Here is an 18,058-nt window from a genome sequence, read left to right as displayed (position 1 = left end):
GTCTCCACGATGATAATTTTGCAGCTAGCTTGCTCCCAGTCTATGGCATAGTGTTCAGGACATCTCATCTATCTAACAGAACTATGAAAAACACATTCCCAGGAGAGATCAGAAGCCAGATAGGTAGGTATGAGAGATAATTCTGTGAGCAATTTGAGATACAGTGATCATTGTACTCTGGCTTTGCATTTAGCTTTGAGCATTCAAGAGCCAACAAAAAGAATAATGCTGAGTTAACACCTTTTACTGCTTACTTAAAAATAAGCCATTAGATCTTCAGGAGATAATTTTTCCTAGCCCTAAACTTTGCAGAATGTGCCTTGTGGTTCTTCATGTAAAGGATACTGAGTCAATATTTCCCAAAATGCAAAATAAAGATCTCTTTACTTGGCAGTTTATTGCATTAATCCTCAGTAAATGCCAAGAAGCCCAGGTCTTTTTAAAGACTCATCAATTCTTAAAATATTTGTTTCTCACTTTATAAAAGCAGTAATGCTCTTTATGTAAAAGTCACGATGCATTAAAGAGCTGTACATTGTGAAAAGTAAAAGTCCTCCATGATCCTCCCTGCTCCCACCCTCACTTCCACCCTCACCTAAGATACCCTGACCTTTGTTGTTGTTGTTGTTGTGTGCCGTCGAGTCGGACCCGACTCATAGTGACCCCTCCTTGGGTTTCTGAGGCAGTATCACTACAAAAGTAGATTGATGCATCTTCCTTCCGAGAAGTGGCTAGTGGGTTTGAACCGCCAGCCTTCTGGTTAGCAGGCAAGTGCTTAGGCACTATGCTACCAGAGCTCCCAAACTATCTTAAAGATACCTTTAAGAGTTTGGTTCAGATTCTTAAATTTTTTTTTCTCTTTTTCCAAAACTGGGATCATATTATACATAATGGTTTATTTTACTTCTTTTATTTAATAGTGTATTTTGAGTATCCTTCTGTGTTAATACATACACATCTGCCTCATTCTTTCAATAGTTACAACATGTTCTATTGAGTGGATGTTTCAGAGACTTATTTCCAATGATTTTACTGTTAACAAGCAATGCTGCAAAAAACCTTCTCACATCGGGATGAAGAAATTTTCATTTCTATCTCTTTCCAAATCTGTTTTCTCATTTTGGTAACCTGGAAATTCTGACTGAAGATTTTTAGGCCTGGAGCTAAAAAGATAACTTTGATTTAAGTGTCAGAAGCCATATAAACAACAACAACAACAACAAAAAAAAAACTCAACTGCCTTCAAGTTGATTCAACTCATAGCAACCCCTGTTGGGTTTCCAAGGTGGTAACTCTTTACAAAAGTGGATTGCCCCACCTTCCTTCCATAGAGTGGCTGGTGGTTGAACTGCCAACCTTCTGTTTAGTAGTCAAATACCTTAGGCACTGTACCACCAGAGCTCCTTAGAAGCCATTTAGGAGTTGTGTTTAAAATATTTTCTCTGTTATTAGCCCAAGATTCTTAGACCTGCTCTACTGCCAGGAGAAGAAATAGTTTGTGAAGGTCTTCGAGTCCTGCTGGATCCTGATGGAAGAGAGGAGGCCACTGGAGGCCTTCTTGGAGGCCCTCAGCTTCTACCAGCAGAAGGAGCCTTGTTCCTCACCACGTACAGAATTCTATTTAGAGGAACTCCCCATGATCAGCTAGGTATGGCTCATAATATGCCATCAGTACGTGGGTGTCTGTGTGGTACGTGAGGTTTGGATTCTGTCTATGGGCGGTGAAAAAGATCATTTCAGATTCAAAATAAGCCTTTTGCCAACGGGTACTTTTGGGATACTTTTATGTGTCAACTGCTAATGATAATTTGGATTTTAGATTTTTACTTTAAGAATCAAAGGTATCTTCTAAACAGTAAATCAAAGGGTACATTTGCTGAAATAATCATAATTTCTTGAAGCAGGGTATTATAAACTAGGGATATTCACAGTACCAGCTGCTAAATATGTCCCTTGCTGACTTGCCCTAGTTTTCTAGGCCCTACAGTTAACTGTAAAGTGAAGATCTTCCAGACACATGATTCCTTTTGTGGAAGGATACGCGAAGCATCACAGGGTTATGCCCTACAACTTGAACTAACCCCATTTACTTCTTAGCAGATAACATCTACTCACTGGACTCCTTCAACTTTAGTTTTTGCCTATTTTCTATTACTGTATTCATCCCCCTATATTAGAAAGAAATAGCATTCTCTATTCAGAAGCAATCTTCATGATTTTTTTATAGTCATTCATTTCTGTTGTTGTTAGTTGCCATCTCCAACTCATGGCAACCCCACGTATAACACAATGCAGCGTTGCCCAGTTCTGCACTATCTTCATGATGTATTTAAGGCCATTGATGGGGCCATTGTGTCGGTCCATCTCATTGAGGGTTCCCCTTGCCTTTGCTGGCCCTTCACTTTACTAAACGTGGTGTCTTTCCAAAGTAATCAGTGCCTCCTGATGACACATCTGAAGTAAGCAAGTCTTGTACCATAGGGTTTTCAATGGCTGATTTTCAGAAGTAGATTGCCAAGCCTTTTTTCCTAGTCTGTCTTAGTGGGGCAGGGCCACTGAAACCTGTCTACCATGGGTGACCCTGCTGATATTTGAAAACCAGTGGCATAACTTTCGCCATCATAACAACATGCAAACTACTACAGTACAACAAACTGACATGCAGGTGGTGGAAAACAATCACTCTCATCTCTAAATGAAATATTCTTGTTGATGGTGAGGTAATATAAGGTTTTAGACTAAACCATTGGACTGTAAGTCAAGAAGCTCAAATTTGGATCCTGACTCTGCTATTGAGCAATCTTGATAGCTTAACTAAATCACCTAACCTCTCTGTACTTCAGTTTCCTCTTGTATACAATTAGAAAATTGGACTTGATTTGTGATGATTCAGTGGTTGTCAACATTGGCTACATATTTTTAATTATCTGGGGTGATTTAAAAATCATTGTCAATTTCTGGTCCCAACCCTCAAACAATTAAATTAGACACTGGAGAAGTAGGAATTGGAGACCAAGGCATCGGTCTGTTTCTTAAGCTGTGCAATTGATTGTGATTGTACTGAAGATGGAGAACTAATGCACTAAAGTTCCCTCGTGCTCTGAATCATTCAGTCAGGAGGACTTGATGAGTGTGCACTTTGTGCTGTGTGTGCATTGTGGTGGTGGTGGTGTTAGTTGCTGCCGAGTCATTTCTGACTCTTAGCATCCTGTGTGCAGAGTTGAGCTGCTCCATGAGATTTTCAGGGCTGGGACTTTCCAGAGGCAGAATGCAGACCTAGATTCCAAGAGATCCCTGGGTGGGTTCAAACTGCCAGCCTTCTGCCTAGTAGTCGAGCACTTAATCGTTGTGCCACTCAGGAATATATTCATTGTGTTAGTGGTTTCATATGTATAAAATACGTATTAAATGTATTGTCTTTAAAAGCTCACAGTTGCATAATTGTTTCATTGGGTAGAATTGAGATGGTATGGTATCTTGGTCATAAAATACTGCTTCTGTATTATAAACAAAAAGCTTATAAATTCCAATAAAGAAATTAATCCATAGAGTTAGTTCAAAAAATATTTTGAAAAAGTGAAGACAGCAACTTTTCTCGGCTCTCTCCTATTATATTAAAACCCACTGTCACCGAGTCAATTCCAACCCATAACAATTCTATAGGACACAGTAGAACTGCCCTATAGGGTTTCAAAGGCTGTAAATCTTTACAGAATCAGACTGCCTCATCTTTCTCCTCTGGAGCGGCTAGTTGTTCCAGCTGCCAACCATTTGGTTAACAGCCCAGTGCTTTAACCACAGCGCCACCAGAGCTCTTTCTCCTATTATATCATTGTACACAAATTACATTTAAGTTTGAAAGTAAATGTACTTTTAAAAGGAACTAAATATACAGTTGTACAAGGACTTTCTGAGTGATCTATCAGTGGCTACATGCATGTATTTGGGGCACATAAATGTGAGATACTTACTTGAATGGTTACTTAAATGGCTGAAATTTATTTCTTTTAAAGAAATGAAAGCCATACTTAGTATGAATCTTTTTATTTCTCTTTAAGTATATTGTTGTTGTTGTTGTTATGTGCCGTCGAGTCGGACCCAACTCGTAGCGACCCCTCCTTGGGTTTCCAAGGCAGTATCACTACGAAAGTAGATTGCCCAACCTCCTTCCGAGGAATGGCTGGTGGGTTTGAACCATCAGCCTTCTGGTTAGCAATTTCCCCTTCAATGACACAGAGAAATCTGTTAATTTTACTTGCATTCTATAAGTGTAGGTTGTTAAATAAAGCTAGAACTTAAATCCTATGTGTATCCTGATTTTGCTTGGCCTCCGAGTATGGACTTTACATAAGAGGAGAGTCAGAATTGTCCAGGTCAGCTATTTATAGGTCCAAGGAATGAGGAATTCTGATGATAATAAGTGGAGAAATGTATGGGCTCTTAAATCAGATAAAGCAGAGTTCAAATCTCACCCCTCTTACTAGCCTTGCTCATTGTTGCTCCTGTGCTTTTATTCATATGACTGTCTGTCCTGCCCTTTCTTCTTTCTTCTCTCTGTAAATCCAAATCATACAACCTCTGCAAAGCTCACCTTCTCATTCACCTTTTCTAGAAATCATTGTCTACCTATCTACATGCAGAGATTTTCTTTTCTGAAATATTCAATTGTAGTTTGTTCCCTTAAACTTAGGAGCTAGTTATGGTGTTAAATCCTTCCTGTGGCTGTCCTCTCCTGTGAGGAACTGAGTGCTCTCTAAGGAAGGTTCTGTGCTTGCTCTTCTTTTCTATACTCTTATCTTCATTACCTTGGATAACTCACAAATACTTATTCGTATTTTCTCATTCTTACTTTAATATTTAAACTCCTAAAAACCTTGAGCCTAAAGTCTACTCCTGTATCTTTCTAAGGTCCATCATTCATATATGCAGTGAAAACTGTGAGAGCTGGAACTTGGTGAGACTACCTGGTTTGTCTCAATCTCGCAGGTTTTCCACCTTTGTCAGGGTTCAGGCTTAACACTTTTCATGTTGCTCATTTTAGTGGAAAATATTTTAGTTTTCTGCCTCTGACAGCTTTCTGCCTTATACAGGTTCCACCTTTTGCAAGTGTACATATATGTATCTCAGAACATTTTGCCATATATGGAAACGTATTTTAAAACCTTTCCTCTTTTGTTTTATTCTTACATTAAATATCTTGAATGTCTTTAATATCTGAGGATACTTCTTTTTCCTATATAAAACCTACCCTTTCTGTAGGGTAGGTTTTAAACCAGGTGATCTAGTATGGTTCATAGTAGGTTGGGGAGGTGGAAAGAAGCAAGACAGGTAGGCTGTGACCGTTTTCTCATTCTGGGAAAGGATTGTGTTTCAGGAGGGAATTGCCGTGGAATAAAATTAATGAACGACCTTCTAGAATCCTGCCATTTTCTCTCACTGCATTCCTGGGCGTTGCCCTCACCAGAGACATTTCTCTATCAAGGATTGACAAGGTGAGCAGTGGAGTGACCTATAAAGTGCTGTTGCTGAGTCATCTTGTCTTCCCCAGTTGGTGAGCAAACAGTTGTGAGGAGCTTTCCCGTTGCCTCTATCACCAAGGAGAAGAAGATCACAATGCAGAACCAGCTACAGCAGAGTATGCAAGAAGGACTGCAGATCACATCAGCATCTTTTCAGGTACTTAGGAAAGGGGGCTGTTCTTCTGTTGTTCAACAGTTTTCAAACATTTAATGTGGCCATTTTCTGTGGTTAGAGGTTAGAGGATGAGGATGAGGAAGGTCAAAGGATCTGGGGAGGGTAGTCTTCAGCTGAGTAAACTCATGAATAGTCTTTAATTTAATCCCTCATATCCTGAGCCCATTAGCCAACTCTGAAAATCAATAAATTACTAGTATTTAGTCATCTTAGAAACTCACACAGTTGGCTTTGCTCTCTGTCACGTCATAACTCAATTTATGTTTGCTAAAGACCTTAGATAAAAAGCAGCTCTCATGGCATCTGTTTCAGAAGGAAGTGCCCAGCTGCTCTTCTGTGGAAGAGATAAAACTCTGAGAAGCATGTGTAGGGCTGATGGCCTTTTGGTACTAATTGAATCCATACCAACTGATGGCCGTTTAGTTGATTTCAGGTAGAACCTTGTGACAGAGTGGAACTATGCTCCATGACTGATTTTTGGAAGTAGATCATCAGGCCTTTCCTCCAGGGTGCTTCCTGGTATACTCAGACCACCAACTTTTTAGCAGCAGAGCTCATTAATCGTTTATCCCACTCAGGGACTCACTAACTGAGTAATCCCTAGTTGTAAAGCAAAGCTTTTCCAGGGGTTTCTGAACAGATTAGAACTTGTGGAATTACTTATGCAAACCAGACACTGAAAGAAGTAATCTTTTCTTAGTTTTTCCTTTTTTAAAAAAAAAAAATCATTCTGTGAAATTTTGCTTTTCCTATTCTTCATGCTTTGTCTCTGTCTTCTTAAATTTCCATGCACTCCCTTTCTGGCCTCATTCCTTCCAGTCAGGGTCTCCCTAGTGATTCCCTGTGCTGACTGTGTAAAATGTGCGGTGCTGATTGATATTTAGGCTCCGACCTTATCCCATCACCTCAGGGCAGTGACCCCCTAGGGATTTCCTCCCTGTTGCAACTGCCCAATGAGCTACAACATAGGATGACTACACTGGTTAGGATTCTAATCAAATTGAATTATTTCCTCCTAAGATTTATAGTATCTCCAGGTAGAAAGATACCTTGTTGTTATTTGCCATTGAGTCAGCCCCAACTCATAGCGACCCCTCCTTGGGTTTCCGAGGCAGTATTACTATGGAAGTAGGATTGCCCAACCTTCCTTCCGAGGAGTGGCTGGGAAAGATACCTTATTAGGCCAAATTCCCCATCTAGAACCAACAACTGAGAAATGGAAAGGGCAAATTTGGTACTTCAGCCACGCAAAGTTAATTTCCTCATCCTTTCATGAAGAGAGAGTCATAGAGAAACCCACCTTCAAGACACATGATTCATCTTGCCAACCAACCATATAGCAAGTTCTGAGCCTCACTTTTATTTATTTTTTAAAATTAGAAAGAAAAAAAATTGGGTTGAGTAATTTCCAAGGTCCTTCAACTTCTAAAGTCTTCCATTTAGTTTTGTTATTTTCTCCTATTTCAGTGATTTGGGCAAAAGTTGTCTGGAAATTCTTGATGTTTCTGATGTATTTAATCTCTTTTGTCTCTAGTTGATTAAAGTAGCATTTGATGAAGAAGTGAGTCCAGAAGTAGTAGAGATCTTTAAAAAACAGCTGATGAAGTTCCGTTATCCTCAATCCATTTTCAGCACCTTTGCTTTTGCTGCTGGACAAACTACCCCACAAATAATTTTACCCAAACAAAAGGAGAAGAACACCTCCTTTCGGTAAGAGGGAGGAAAGTCTTTTAATTTCAGCCTTTCCATGTTTTAACTGTCAAGGGAGGTGGCCCATTCTTTGTATCGGTATGTTAAATGATCGCTCTTTTTGTTTGCTATTCTGTCAAGGCCATTGGTCAAACTCATAAGGTTATGAAATAGCAGAATTGATAGATGTAACAAGTTTCTAAAACTATAAGCAGCTTCGGCTGTCATGTCCATTACTCATGATACATGTTCAGGATGTGAAATTCTGTTTTCCCTTTTTCTGACTGTTGGAGCACCTTCAGGTTTCATGAATAATAGTTTGGGTTCGAGAGATGGGAGCTCTTCTTTTCTTTCTTTTTTTTTAAATAAATTTTTATTTTTATACAATTTCAAACTTACAGAACAGTTACAACAGTGATACAAAGAATTTCTGTATGTCCTTTACCCACATTCACCAGTTATTTATACTTTACTCCATTTGCTTTATCATTCTCTCTCTCTTACTTTTTTCCCTGAAACATTTGAATGACATACATAATGCCTTTTTATCCTTAAATACGTCAATGAATGTTTCTTAAGAAGAAATATATTATCTTATATAACTAAAGTACAATAATCAAAACCAGGCAACATAATTGATATAATACTGTTATCTTAATAATGTATTTTATAGCTTTTTTTTTTCTTCCTTCTGGATAGGATCCAATCTAGGATTAGGCATTGCATTATTCTTATTTTCTGATGAAGATTTTTAGAAATTTATGTTGAAATTTTACATTTTCAGTTATTATAAAATAACTTGTTTTCAGGTTCTATTCAATCAGTGAGAAAATCTAGGGGCTAAAATTTCTGTTCATTTTCATCATTAATTAATTACCTGGAATTAGGTGTCTGCCAGTACAAAGTACCTATTACAGGGAACTTTGCAGATGTTGGAGGAAGGGCCCTCCCTTTATCTTTGTGAGGCAGACTGGAGATTACAGAGGATTTCAGGTTCCAGACAGTGTGTCATTTCTCGATTGCATAGCTAGCCACCTGTACCACTGTTCTGTGGTAAGCAAAGGAGAATATCCAGGTGTGGGCACGAACAGCCTCCTGGGTACTTACAACAGTGAGCCAAGCCTCTTTCTTGGTACTGTGGAGCCTACGATATTTGTTATTTCCACCCTCTGTGGAAGCAGCAGAGCTTTATATGGTGTTTTAGGTTTAGAAACTGTCAGAAATACATACATACATATATAAAAATATAATCACCTCTGTTGTATTCAGCTGTGACTGGGGTTACAGCAATTTTAAAATTTAAAACATTCTAGAAACATTCTAGAAATCTAAAACATTCTAGAATCAGCATGAATATTTGAATCAAAGGACTTAGCTCTAGCTGGAAAATTTTTTTCAGAAATCCTACTTTATTTATTGAAGTGATTTACAATAGGTTTAAGCTTGGAAATATCAGTATCTTATGATTTTCAACAGTTGTCTAAAACATCTTTCATAACCCTCACGTTTACAATTCACATGACTAAAGACAAGGTCTGATCAAACTATTTGACAATAAAAGAATAATCAAAAATAATGTTACTTGAAATCTTCATCTCTATCTTATTAGTTAGAAAATAGCTTCTTTGTTTAGTTCCCTGGGTTGTAAATACGCCGTACCATATTTTCTATCAGTAAAAGTACACTGTTTGAATAAATAAAGTGCTTTTAGTCTAAAGTGATTTGCATCCTGATTTCCCTTTGTTGTTGTTAAGTGCCGTTGAGTCGTCTCCAACTCATAGTGACCCGCTACGTACAGCACAGCGAAACGCTGCCAGTCCCTTTAATTAATGCTAATTCTCAAAAAGATGCTAAATTTCCAATTTCTTAGTTTTCTTCTCTTAGAAAGGGAAATAATATTAAATAATGTTATTCTTTTCCATACCTCAGAAGGTTTACAGCTAATTAGAAGCAAAACACCACATATATACCCTCAAAATATTTAAGAAAAAATAAAAGTGTTTCTAACTATAATTGCCATACAATCTCAAACAAAGGGCTATGTGCTAGTGGGAGTTTGAATCAGTAGAAAAGGGGCAGGATAGCTTTACATGCAGGAGCACTTCCACAAGCAAGGTGTGTGGGAATTGTGGTAGAGGTGTGTGGTGTGGGTAACCAGGGTGGGGTTAGACATGCTTAACCAAAAAACCAAACTGAGGTGTTTAGATTTGGGATGCCAAGTAGTCTGTGTCCTACTCTAGGTTCTTGATATCAGTGATGTTTTATAGGAAATGACTTTGGTAGACATACGAAAATTGTTCCAAAGGAGAGACCTCATGAAAGTCTAGACAATAATAGTGGCTGTGGAAATAGAGAAGAAACAACTTGCACTATATAGGTATCAAAAAATTATAAATAATATCTTCATACTAAATTGTTTTTGGGGTAATTTTTATTTGTAGTACTTTCTCAAAAACAATTGTAAAAGGTGCCAAACGAGCAGGGAAAATGACAATTGGGCGACAATATTTATTGAAGAGAAGGACAGGGACAATTGTAGAAGAGAGAGTGAATCGTCCTGGATGGAATGAAGAAGATGATGTATCTGGTATGTGAGAATTTTTTTTCCTTTCATTTATTCAATTTTATTCTTTGTTTTTAGATGAAATGAGACTGAAACTTGCAAAATTGCACTGAAACTCAGCACTAAAACAGATCTCATGAGAAAACTTGAGACACTTACCAACTTCTCAGAACCAGAAAAAATTATTTTTCCAATATTCCATTTCTCACATAAGATTGTGTTAAACTTTACTTCTCCTTCACTAAACCTATAGAGCTGGTTGATCATTTTTATGTGGGTCTCATTAAAGAGAAAAATAAGGAAACCCCACAGCAAAAGAAATGTAGTTAGACAGCAATCAGTGTCACGAAACAAATGTTACGAATTATTGAGTGGAAAACTAAGTTGCTCTGTAAACTTTCACCCAAATCACAAATTTAAAAAGTTAAAAAAAAATAATAAAGTTAAAAATATATATTATAGGATAGTCCTCTTATGCTTTATTCTTATGGAATTGGATGTTGAATATTCTTACACAAGTTGAAGATTTGGGTTTTCTTAAGAACATTGTAGGTGCTCTTAACCAAGATGAGAGGCCTAAGATGAAGAAATTCTTAGGTGATAAGAAAAAAATGCCCAATAAACATTTGAAAGAACAGAACTTGGGAAGCTGCAATGCCTCTCCATTGGGAAACTGGAGACCACAGGCAATAGCAAAATGTCCTATTTAATGATTGCCTCCTCTTCTTAATCCAGGAGCTGATGTACTTGTGAAATGAATACTAGAGAAAATCAGATCTAATAGGAGGTAGAATAAATACTGTTGCACCCATTTTCCTCTCAGGAGCTTAGAATTAATCACCAGTGATTTTACAACTACTACTGCTAATAACAAGAACATGTTCAAGAAGAGAAACCTCGTTTCTATAGATATCACTGGCTAGATCTCCATTTCTATTAGCTGGAATAAAGAATATATGTCATTTTATGTGTGCGCACATGTGCCTATGTGAATGTATGGACTTACATGCTTGCCTCTGGGGGCAGTGAGAAGACCCATAATCATATTACTGAAGTGATGACTTGTTGGGGCCCTGATTACCTTACAGACACATAGAAGGCCACAAAATAATCACTGATTCCCAATACTGCTGCCTCTTCTAATTTGAAGTTTTTGTGATTTCATGGAACAAAAGCTATCATTCAGTGATAGTTATTCCACAAAAAGACCAAATTATACAGTTCTCTTTGCTCCTCTGAATATAACATTGCTTTGTGAAGTTTACAAATATAAACACAAAGTCTTCAGTTACAGGGATAAGCTGATAGTTTCGATTTTTTTTTTTTTTTAAATGGAAGATAGCCTTATCTTTCCCTTGACTATCAGTACTTTGAGCATATTTCCAAAGACTGAAAACTTGATTTGACTTCTCTCACTTTAAAAATAAATATAAAAGTAAATTAGGATAGTTTTTAATGTGGAATTTTTTTAGTTAGAACATGCAGTACCAATTAGGAATGTTTTTTATTTTTTCTTAATCCTCCCTAAAATATTTGATTATTGGGTAAATTTTTCCCACATCTAAAATCTTAAAGGATTCTGTAACCTGTGATTGCAAAACTGTGAGGGAGTTTTCCATGTATACCACATCCTCTAACAAAAAAAAATTCCAGGAAAAAAGTACAACTTCTTTATACCTCTGAGAAAAGAAAGATCTTGTTCTGCTAAAGAAATTCTGCTTAATCTAGAAGTTCATGATAAAAGCTTATGTTCTGAAAAGTTAACTGAAAACATTTTAAAGATTAATTTTACTGACAGTTTAGCCTCTGACAAAATTGGAATGTTTTATACAATCCTAAATAGAAACTACTACATTTTGGCACTAATAAGCAAACCTGACTGAAACAGAAGAATATGGGGAATGAATTCAAAATAATGTTGTTTTTAGAAATTATTTAAATGGTATTCCTTCCCTAACATTTTTGGTTAATGAATTGGGTTCTTGATATTTCTTCACTGTGCATTGCTGTTTTAATTTAATCTATGAGTAAAATGATTCCTCATAGAAATTACATTATTTACTTTGTGATATACACAATACCTGTAGCCCTCATACAAACTTCTCCTGGTTGAAGAATCCTCTTCAAAAGGAAGATTTTAATCCTTTACTTCAAGCTACATCATTTCTTCAAATCGGCTTCTCTCATCACAGTTTCAGATGACAGTGAACTCCCCACGAGTACCACTTTGAAGGCCTCTGAGAAGTCTACAATGGAGCAGTTAGTGGAAAAAGCTTGTTTCAGAGACTATCAGCGCTTAGGTTTGGGAACCATAAGTGGCAGCTCTTCCCGCTCCAAACCAGAGTATTTTCGAATCACTGCATCCAACAGGATGTATTCACTCTGCCGGAGGTAAGCCTGCTAGTGGGCTCTAAAAAGATACCTGCTTTCCTTTCATTTGCATCTTGAATGGGCTATTTGTATCTATAGCCCAGAGATAGATTGAAAATGCCAGAAAATAGGTGCAAGATTTTGAGGGATATGCGTCCAAGACATTCTTTTTATGCAGCACAAGCAAATATCTCACTGGGATTTTGAAAAGTATATCACTGAACAGTGCCCGTTAGGGTGGAAAGTAAAAAGATAAAGTTCTTGTACCCAGTATAAATTTCCCTTTGGCTGCTATATTTGAAGGGAGCTCTGGTGGCATAGTGCCTAAGGCATCTGAGTGCTAACCAGAAGGCTGGCAGTTCAAACCCGCCAGCACTCCTCGGAAGATGGGGCAATCTACTTCCATAGTGATACCGCCTTGGAAACCCAAGGAGGGGTCGCTATGAGTAGGATCCAACTTGATGGCAGTGCATTAGACCATATTTGAAGACAGCTTGAAGAATAGTATTTGACCAGGCAGGTAGGAGAGTCTGGTATAGGCTAGAGGTCTACAAACTTTTTCTGTAAAGTGCCAGGTAGTAAATATTTTCAGACTTGCAGACCATAGGATCTCTATCATAACTGCTCAACTCTGTCACAAAAGCAACACTAGACAGTAAGTTAACAAATGAGCATGGCCAGATTTGGCCCCCAGGCTGTAATTTGCTGATTAGGTAGGCAGAGTTTTTATATGCTGTCTAATTAGAATGTTTTCAAGGGAATATTACTTAAAGAATGTAAATGCACACATTTTATCTTTTTTTCTTATCTCTCATTGTTTTCCAAATCTGTTAAGCCCTAACCCGTGTTTTATCATATGTAAATCTATATTTTTAAAAACTACATTTCCACCATTCACAAGTTTAGTCATTTTCATCTCCAAGTAAGTTGTTTTCTTTACATTCATGAATTCCTGCTTTGATGAAGTAGAATAATGGTGTAAAAGCACTTTGTAAATTGTAAGCCTTATACACATTTTAGAAAGTTCTTAATGTTACTATTTGTTTCAATACCTCTGTTCTTGAAGAACCATAGATATTTCATTTTTAATTATGATTTGAATTTACGAGCATCATTGTGAAACTTGAGTAACAAATTAGGAATGTAGTTTGAGACTGCAGCCAAATATTTTATGTTAAGTACTAAAAGAGTACTTAAGTTGAGTATGCAGTAGTTTTCCTGGGATTCTCTGTCATTCTAACTAAATTTCCTTTGTAGATAAGTATAAATGGTATTGTTGGGGTGTGATGTCCTGCTGTGGTTGGGAAGCTTGCTATCTAAATCACACCTGCCAGTAAGAGGGCAAATTTCATTTATCATTTCAGTCTGGCAGAAACAACAAAATTTTAATAGACCACTTATTTTAGAACACTCACTATAAAGCATTTATAGTGGTATAAAATAATAATACTCATAATTAATGGAGAAAATACTGAAGTTGTCAAGAATTCCATTTTACTTGGAGCTACAATCAACTCCCATGGAAGCAACAGTCAAGAAATCAAATAACATTGCATTAGGCAAATCTTTTGCAAAAGACCTCTTTAAAGTGTTTAAAAGAATCAAAAAAGAGAGAACTAAGGTGTGCCTTACCCAAGTCATGGTATTTTCAATCACCTCATATGCATACAAAAGCTAGACAGTGAATAAGGAGGACCAAAGAAGAATTGATGCCTTTAAATTACAGTATTGTTGAAGAATATTCAATATACAGTGGACTGCCAGAAGAACAAACAAAATACATCTTGGAAGAACTACAGCTGGAATGCTCCTTAGAAGTGAGAGACATAATGCTTGGTAAAGTAGAGGGTCAGTGGAAAAGAGGAAGACCCTCAATGACATGTTTGACATAGTGGCTGCAACAATGGACTCAAACATAGCAACATTGTGAGGATGGCACAAGACCAGTCATTCATTGTACATAAAGGTCACTGTAAGTCTGAACTGACTTGATAGCACTTAACAACAACAAAATAATAGATATCGAGCTCTGATGGCATAGTGCTTAAGGCATTTGACTGGTAACCAGAAGGGTGGTGGTTCACACCTACCAGCCACTCCTCAGAAGGAAAATTGGGCAATCTAGTTCCATATTGATACTGCCTCAGACACCCAAGAAGGGGTTGCTATGAGATGGATCCAACTCGATGGCATTGAGTTTTTAGTTTAGATCAAGCTGTTAGAAAGAAGGAAATAGAATAATAAAATACAATTTTAAAAAAAGGCAAGAAAAAAGAAGGGAACGTAGAACAGCTGGTACAAATAGAAAGCAAGTAGTAAGATGATCTTCAAAAATATAGTCTGCAGTATGGATTACATCTCAATATAAAGAAAACAAAAATCTTCACAACTGGACCTATAAGCAGCATTACGATAAATGGAGAAAAGATTGAAATTGTCAAAGACTTCACTTTGCTTGGTTCTGCAATCAACACTAATGGAAGTAGCAGTAAGGACATCAGACGACGTATAGCACTGGGCAAATCAGCTGCAAAGGACCTCTTTCAAGTGCTGAGGTGGAAAGATGTTTCCTTGAGGACTAAGGTGCACCTGACACAAGCCATGGTATTTTCAGTCACCTCATATGCATGTGAGAGCTGGACAATGAATAAGGAGGACCAAAGAAGAGCTGATGCTTTTGAGTTGTGGTGCTGGTGAAGAATGCTGAAAGTACCATGGACTGCTAAAAGAACTAACGGGTCTGTCCTGGAGGAAATGCAGCCAGAATGTTCCTTGGAGGTGAGAATGGCCAGACTTCGTCTCACACAGTTTGATCATGTTGTCAGAAGGGACCATTCCCTGGAGAAGGATGTCATTCTTGGTAAGGTGAAGGGTTGACGAAAGAGGGGAAGGCCCTCAACGAGATGGATTGACACGGTGGCAGTGGTGATGGGCTCAAGTATAGCAGGGATCATGGAGCTGGCTGAGGACGGGCGTGTTTTGTTCTGCTGCATAGGGTCACTATGAGTCAAAGAATCCACAGCACCTAACAACAACAGTAAGGTGACAGATTTAGATTCAGATGTAGCAGTAATTATATTAATTGTAAAAGGACTAAGTGCTCCAGGCAAAGATTATCAGAATATGTATTTTTTAAAAACTTTATGTTGCTTTTAAGGGATATATGTAAAATATAAGAGTACAAAAAGATTGAAAGTAAAAGAATAGGAAAAAATACACCATGGAAAACTACATTAAAAATAGCTCTCACTGTATTTATATCAAAGATTTTAAAGTGAAAAGCGTTACTAGACCATGGCTTAACTTTCAGCCAAACAATAGACAGACCTACTAAGTGAACAATTACACTGGGGACGTGCACACCTTAGAACAAGCAACCATGGGCGATCAGAAGGGCAGTATTTGCATAGGGAGAAAGCTCAGAAGGCAGGAGTGCATAGGAAAGAAGATAGGGCAAAGGTAACTGCAGGGAAGAAGTGGGAAGAGAGCTTTTATGTTGTGGGGATTGCACTCAGTGTCACAAAACAAAATGTGTGTGAACTGGTGAATGGAAAATGAATTTGCTTTGTAAACTTTCACCCATATCACAATAAAAAGTTTAAAAAGTAAAATAAATGAACAAGTGAAGGGAGAAAAAAAAAAGCATTACTACAGAAAATGAAAAAACAAACCCACTGACTCATAGCAATAGAGAAAATGAAAGATGTCAAATGACAAAAAAAAGGTTCATTTCACAAAAGATAATTTATTATGACCAAATGGAATTTATTAAAGTAACACAGCCTGACTTAACATTTGAAAATCAATGAAAATTCACCACATTAACAAAATAAAAATAAACAGTTCATTAGATACAAAATACCATTTTGTAAAATTTAGTATAAATTTATGATTTAAAGGAAAAATTCTAAGCAAGTTTCAAATAGAAAGGCAGCTTCTTAATTTGTTAAAACCAACTGCCACTGAGTTGATTCCCACCTATAGCAACCCTATAGAACAGAAAAGAACTGTCCCATAGGGTTTCCAAGGCTGTAAATCTTCCTAGAAGCAGCCTGCCTACCTCATCTTTCTCCTGCAGAGCAGCTGGTGAGATGAAACTGCTGACCTCTGGGTTAGCTGCAGAATGCTTTAACTACTATACCGTCAGAGCTCCTATAGCAAAAAAATTCTTAATGGTAAAATATTAAAAACTTTCCTCTTAGATAGGAGAAGACAAGGATGCCCACTCCTACTATTTCTACTCACTGTTGTGCTAGAGGTCCTGTTGTTGCTGTTAGGTGCCGTCCAGTCAGCCCTGACTCACAGCAACCTAATATACAACAGAACAAAATACTGCCCAGTCCTGCACCAGTCTTACAATCCTTGCTGTGCCTGAGCCCATCATTGCAGCTACTGTGTCAATCCATCTCAAAGGGACTTCCCCTTTTTCACTAACCCTCCACTTTACCAAGCATGATGTCCTTCTCCAGGGAATGGTCTTTTCTGACAATATGACCAAAGTAGGTGAGATGAAGTCTGGCCATTCTCACTTCCAAGAAGCATTCTGGCTGGACTTAGTTCTCCTGGCAGTCCATGGTACTTTCAGTATTCTTTGCCAACACCACAACTCAAAAGCATCAACTTTTCTTCAGTCTTCCTTATTCATTGTCCAGCTTTCATGTGCATATGAGGCTATTGAAAATACCATGGCTTGGGTTAGGCACACCTTAGTCTTCAGAGAGGCAGATTTGCCCAGTGCAATATGGCATCAGATTTCTTGACTGCTGCTTCCATGGGTGTTGATTGTGGATCCAAGTAATATGACATCTTTGACAACTTCAATCTTCCTCCATTTATCGTGATGCTACTTATTGATCCGGTTGTGAGGATTTTCATTTTCTTTATGTTGAGGTGTAATCCAGACTGTAGTCTTTAATCTTCATCAGTAAATGCTTCAAGTCATCTTACTTTCAGCAAGCAAGGTTGAGTCATCTGCATATCACAGGTTGTTAATGAGTCTTCCTCCAATCTTGTTGCCATGTTCTTCTTCAAAGAGTCCAGCTTCTCAGATTGTTTGTTCAGCATACAGATTGAATAAGTATGGTGAAAGGATACAACCCTGATGTGCTCCCTTCCTTATTTTAAACCATGCAGTATCCCCTTGTTCTGTTTGAATGGCAACCTTCTGGTCTATGTACAGGTTCCTCATAAGTACAATTAAGTGTTCTGGAATTCCCATTCTTCTTAGTGTTATCCGTTATTTTTTATGATTGACACAGTCTATTGCTTTTGCATAATCAACGAAACACAAGTAAACATCTTTCTGGTATTCTTTGCTTTCAGCCAAGATCCATCTGACATCAGCAGTGATATCCCTCATCCCACGTCCTCTTCTGAGTCCAGCTTCCATTTCTGCAAGTTCCCTGTCAGTATACTGCTGCGACCATTAGAGGTCCTAGACAGTAAAAAAAAGGCTAGAAAAACACATTTTGAAAGATAGAAAAATAGAAAAAGAATAAATAAAACTCTCATTATTCACAGATGACCTGAATGTATACATACAAAACTGAGAGAATCTACAGATAACTTTCGAAATTAATAAGTAAATTTAGAAGTTCACTAGTATAAAGTCATTACACAAAAATGAGTCAAATGTTCATAAACTAAAAACAAATAATTGTTGTTGTGTTATGTGCTGTCGAGTCAGACCTGACTTATAGCAACCCCTCCTTGGGTTTCCGAGGCAGTATCACTACGGAAGTA

At 37.6% G+C, this 18,058-nt stretch overlaps 1 protein-coding gene across 1 annotated transcript in view; it reads left to right on the top strand.

The window, feature by feature from the left end:
• SBF2 (SET binding factor 2) overlaps positions 1 to 18,058 on the top strand; it is a 636,061-nt gene that overhangs the window by 539,814 nt on the left and 78,189 nt on the right. Inside the window, exons 22-26 of the mRNA XM_042783055.1 lie at positions 1,453 to 1,648; positions 5,549 to 5,676; positions 7,229 to 7,404; positions 9,825 to 9,970; positions 12,139 to 12,337. Coding sequence (XP_042638989.1) covers positions 1,453 to 1,648; positions 5,549 to 5,676; positions 7,229 to 7,404; positions 9,825 to 9,970; positions 12,139 to 12,337 — 845 coding nt within the window. The remainder of the gene's footprint in view (positions 1 to 1,452; positions 1,649 to 5,548; positions 5,677 to 7,228; positions 7,405 to 9,824; positions 9,971 to 12,138; positions 12,338 to 18,058) is intronic.

Source organism: Orycteropus afer, unplaced genomic scaffold, assembly GCF_000298275.1.
Source record: "Orycteropus afer afer isolate SDZICR_OR568_19922 unplaced genomic scaffold, OryAfe1.0 scaffold00014, whole genome shotgun sequence".
NCBI lineage: Eukaryota > Metazoa > Chordata > Mammalia > Tubulidentata > Orycteropodidae > Orycteropus > Orycteropus afer.
Note: the sequence above shows the minus strand (reverse complement) of the source record. Positions and strands in the feature narration are given on the sequence as shown.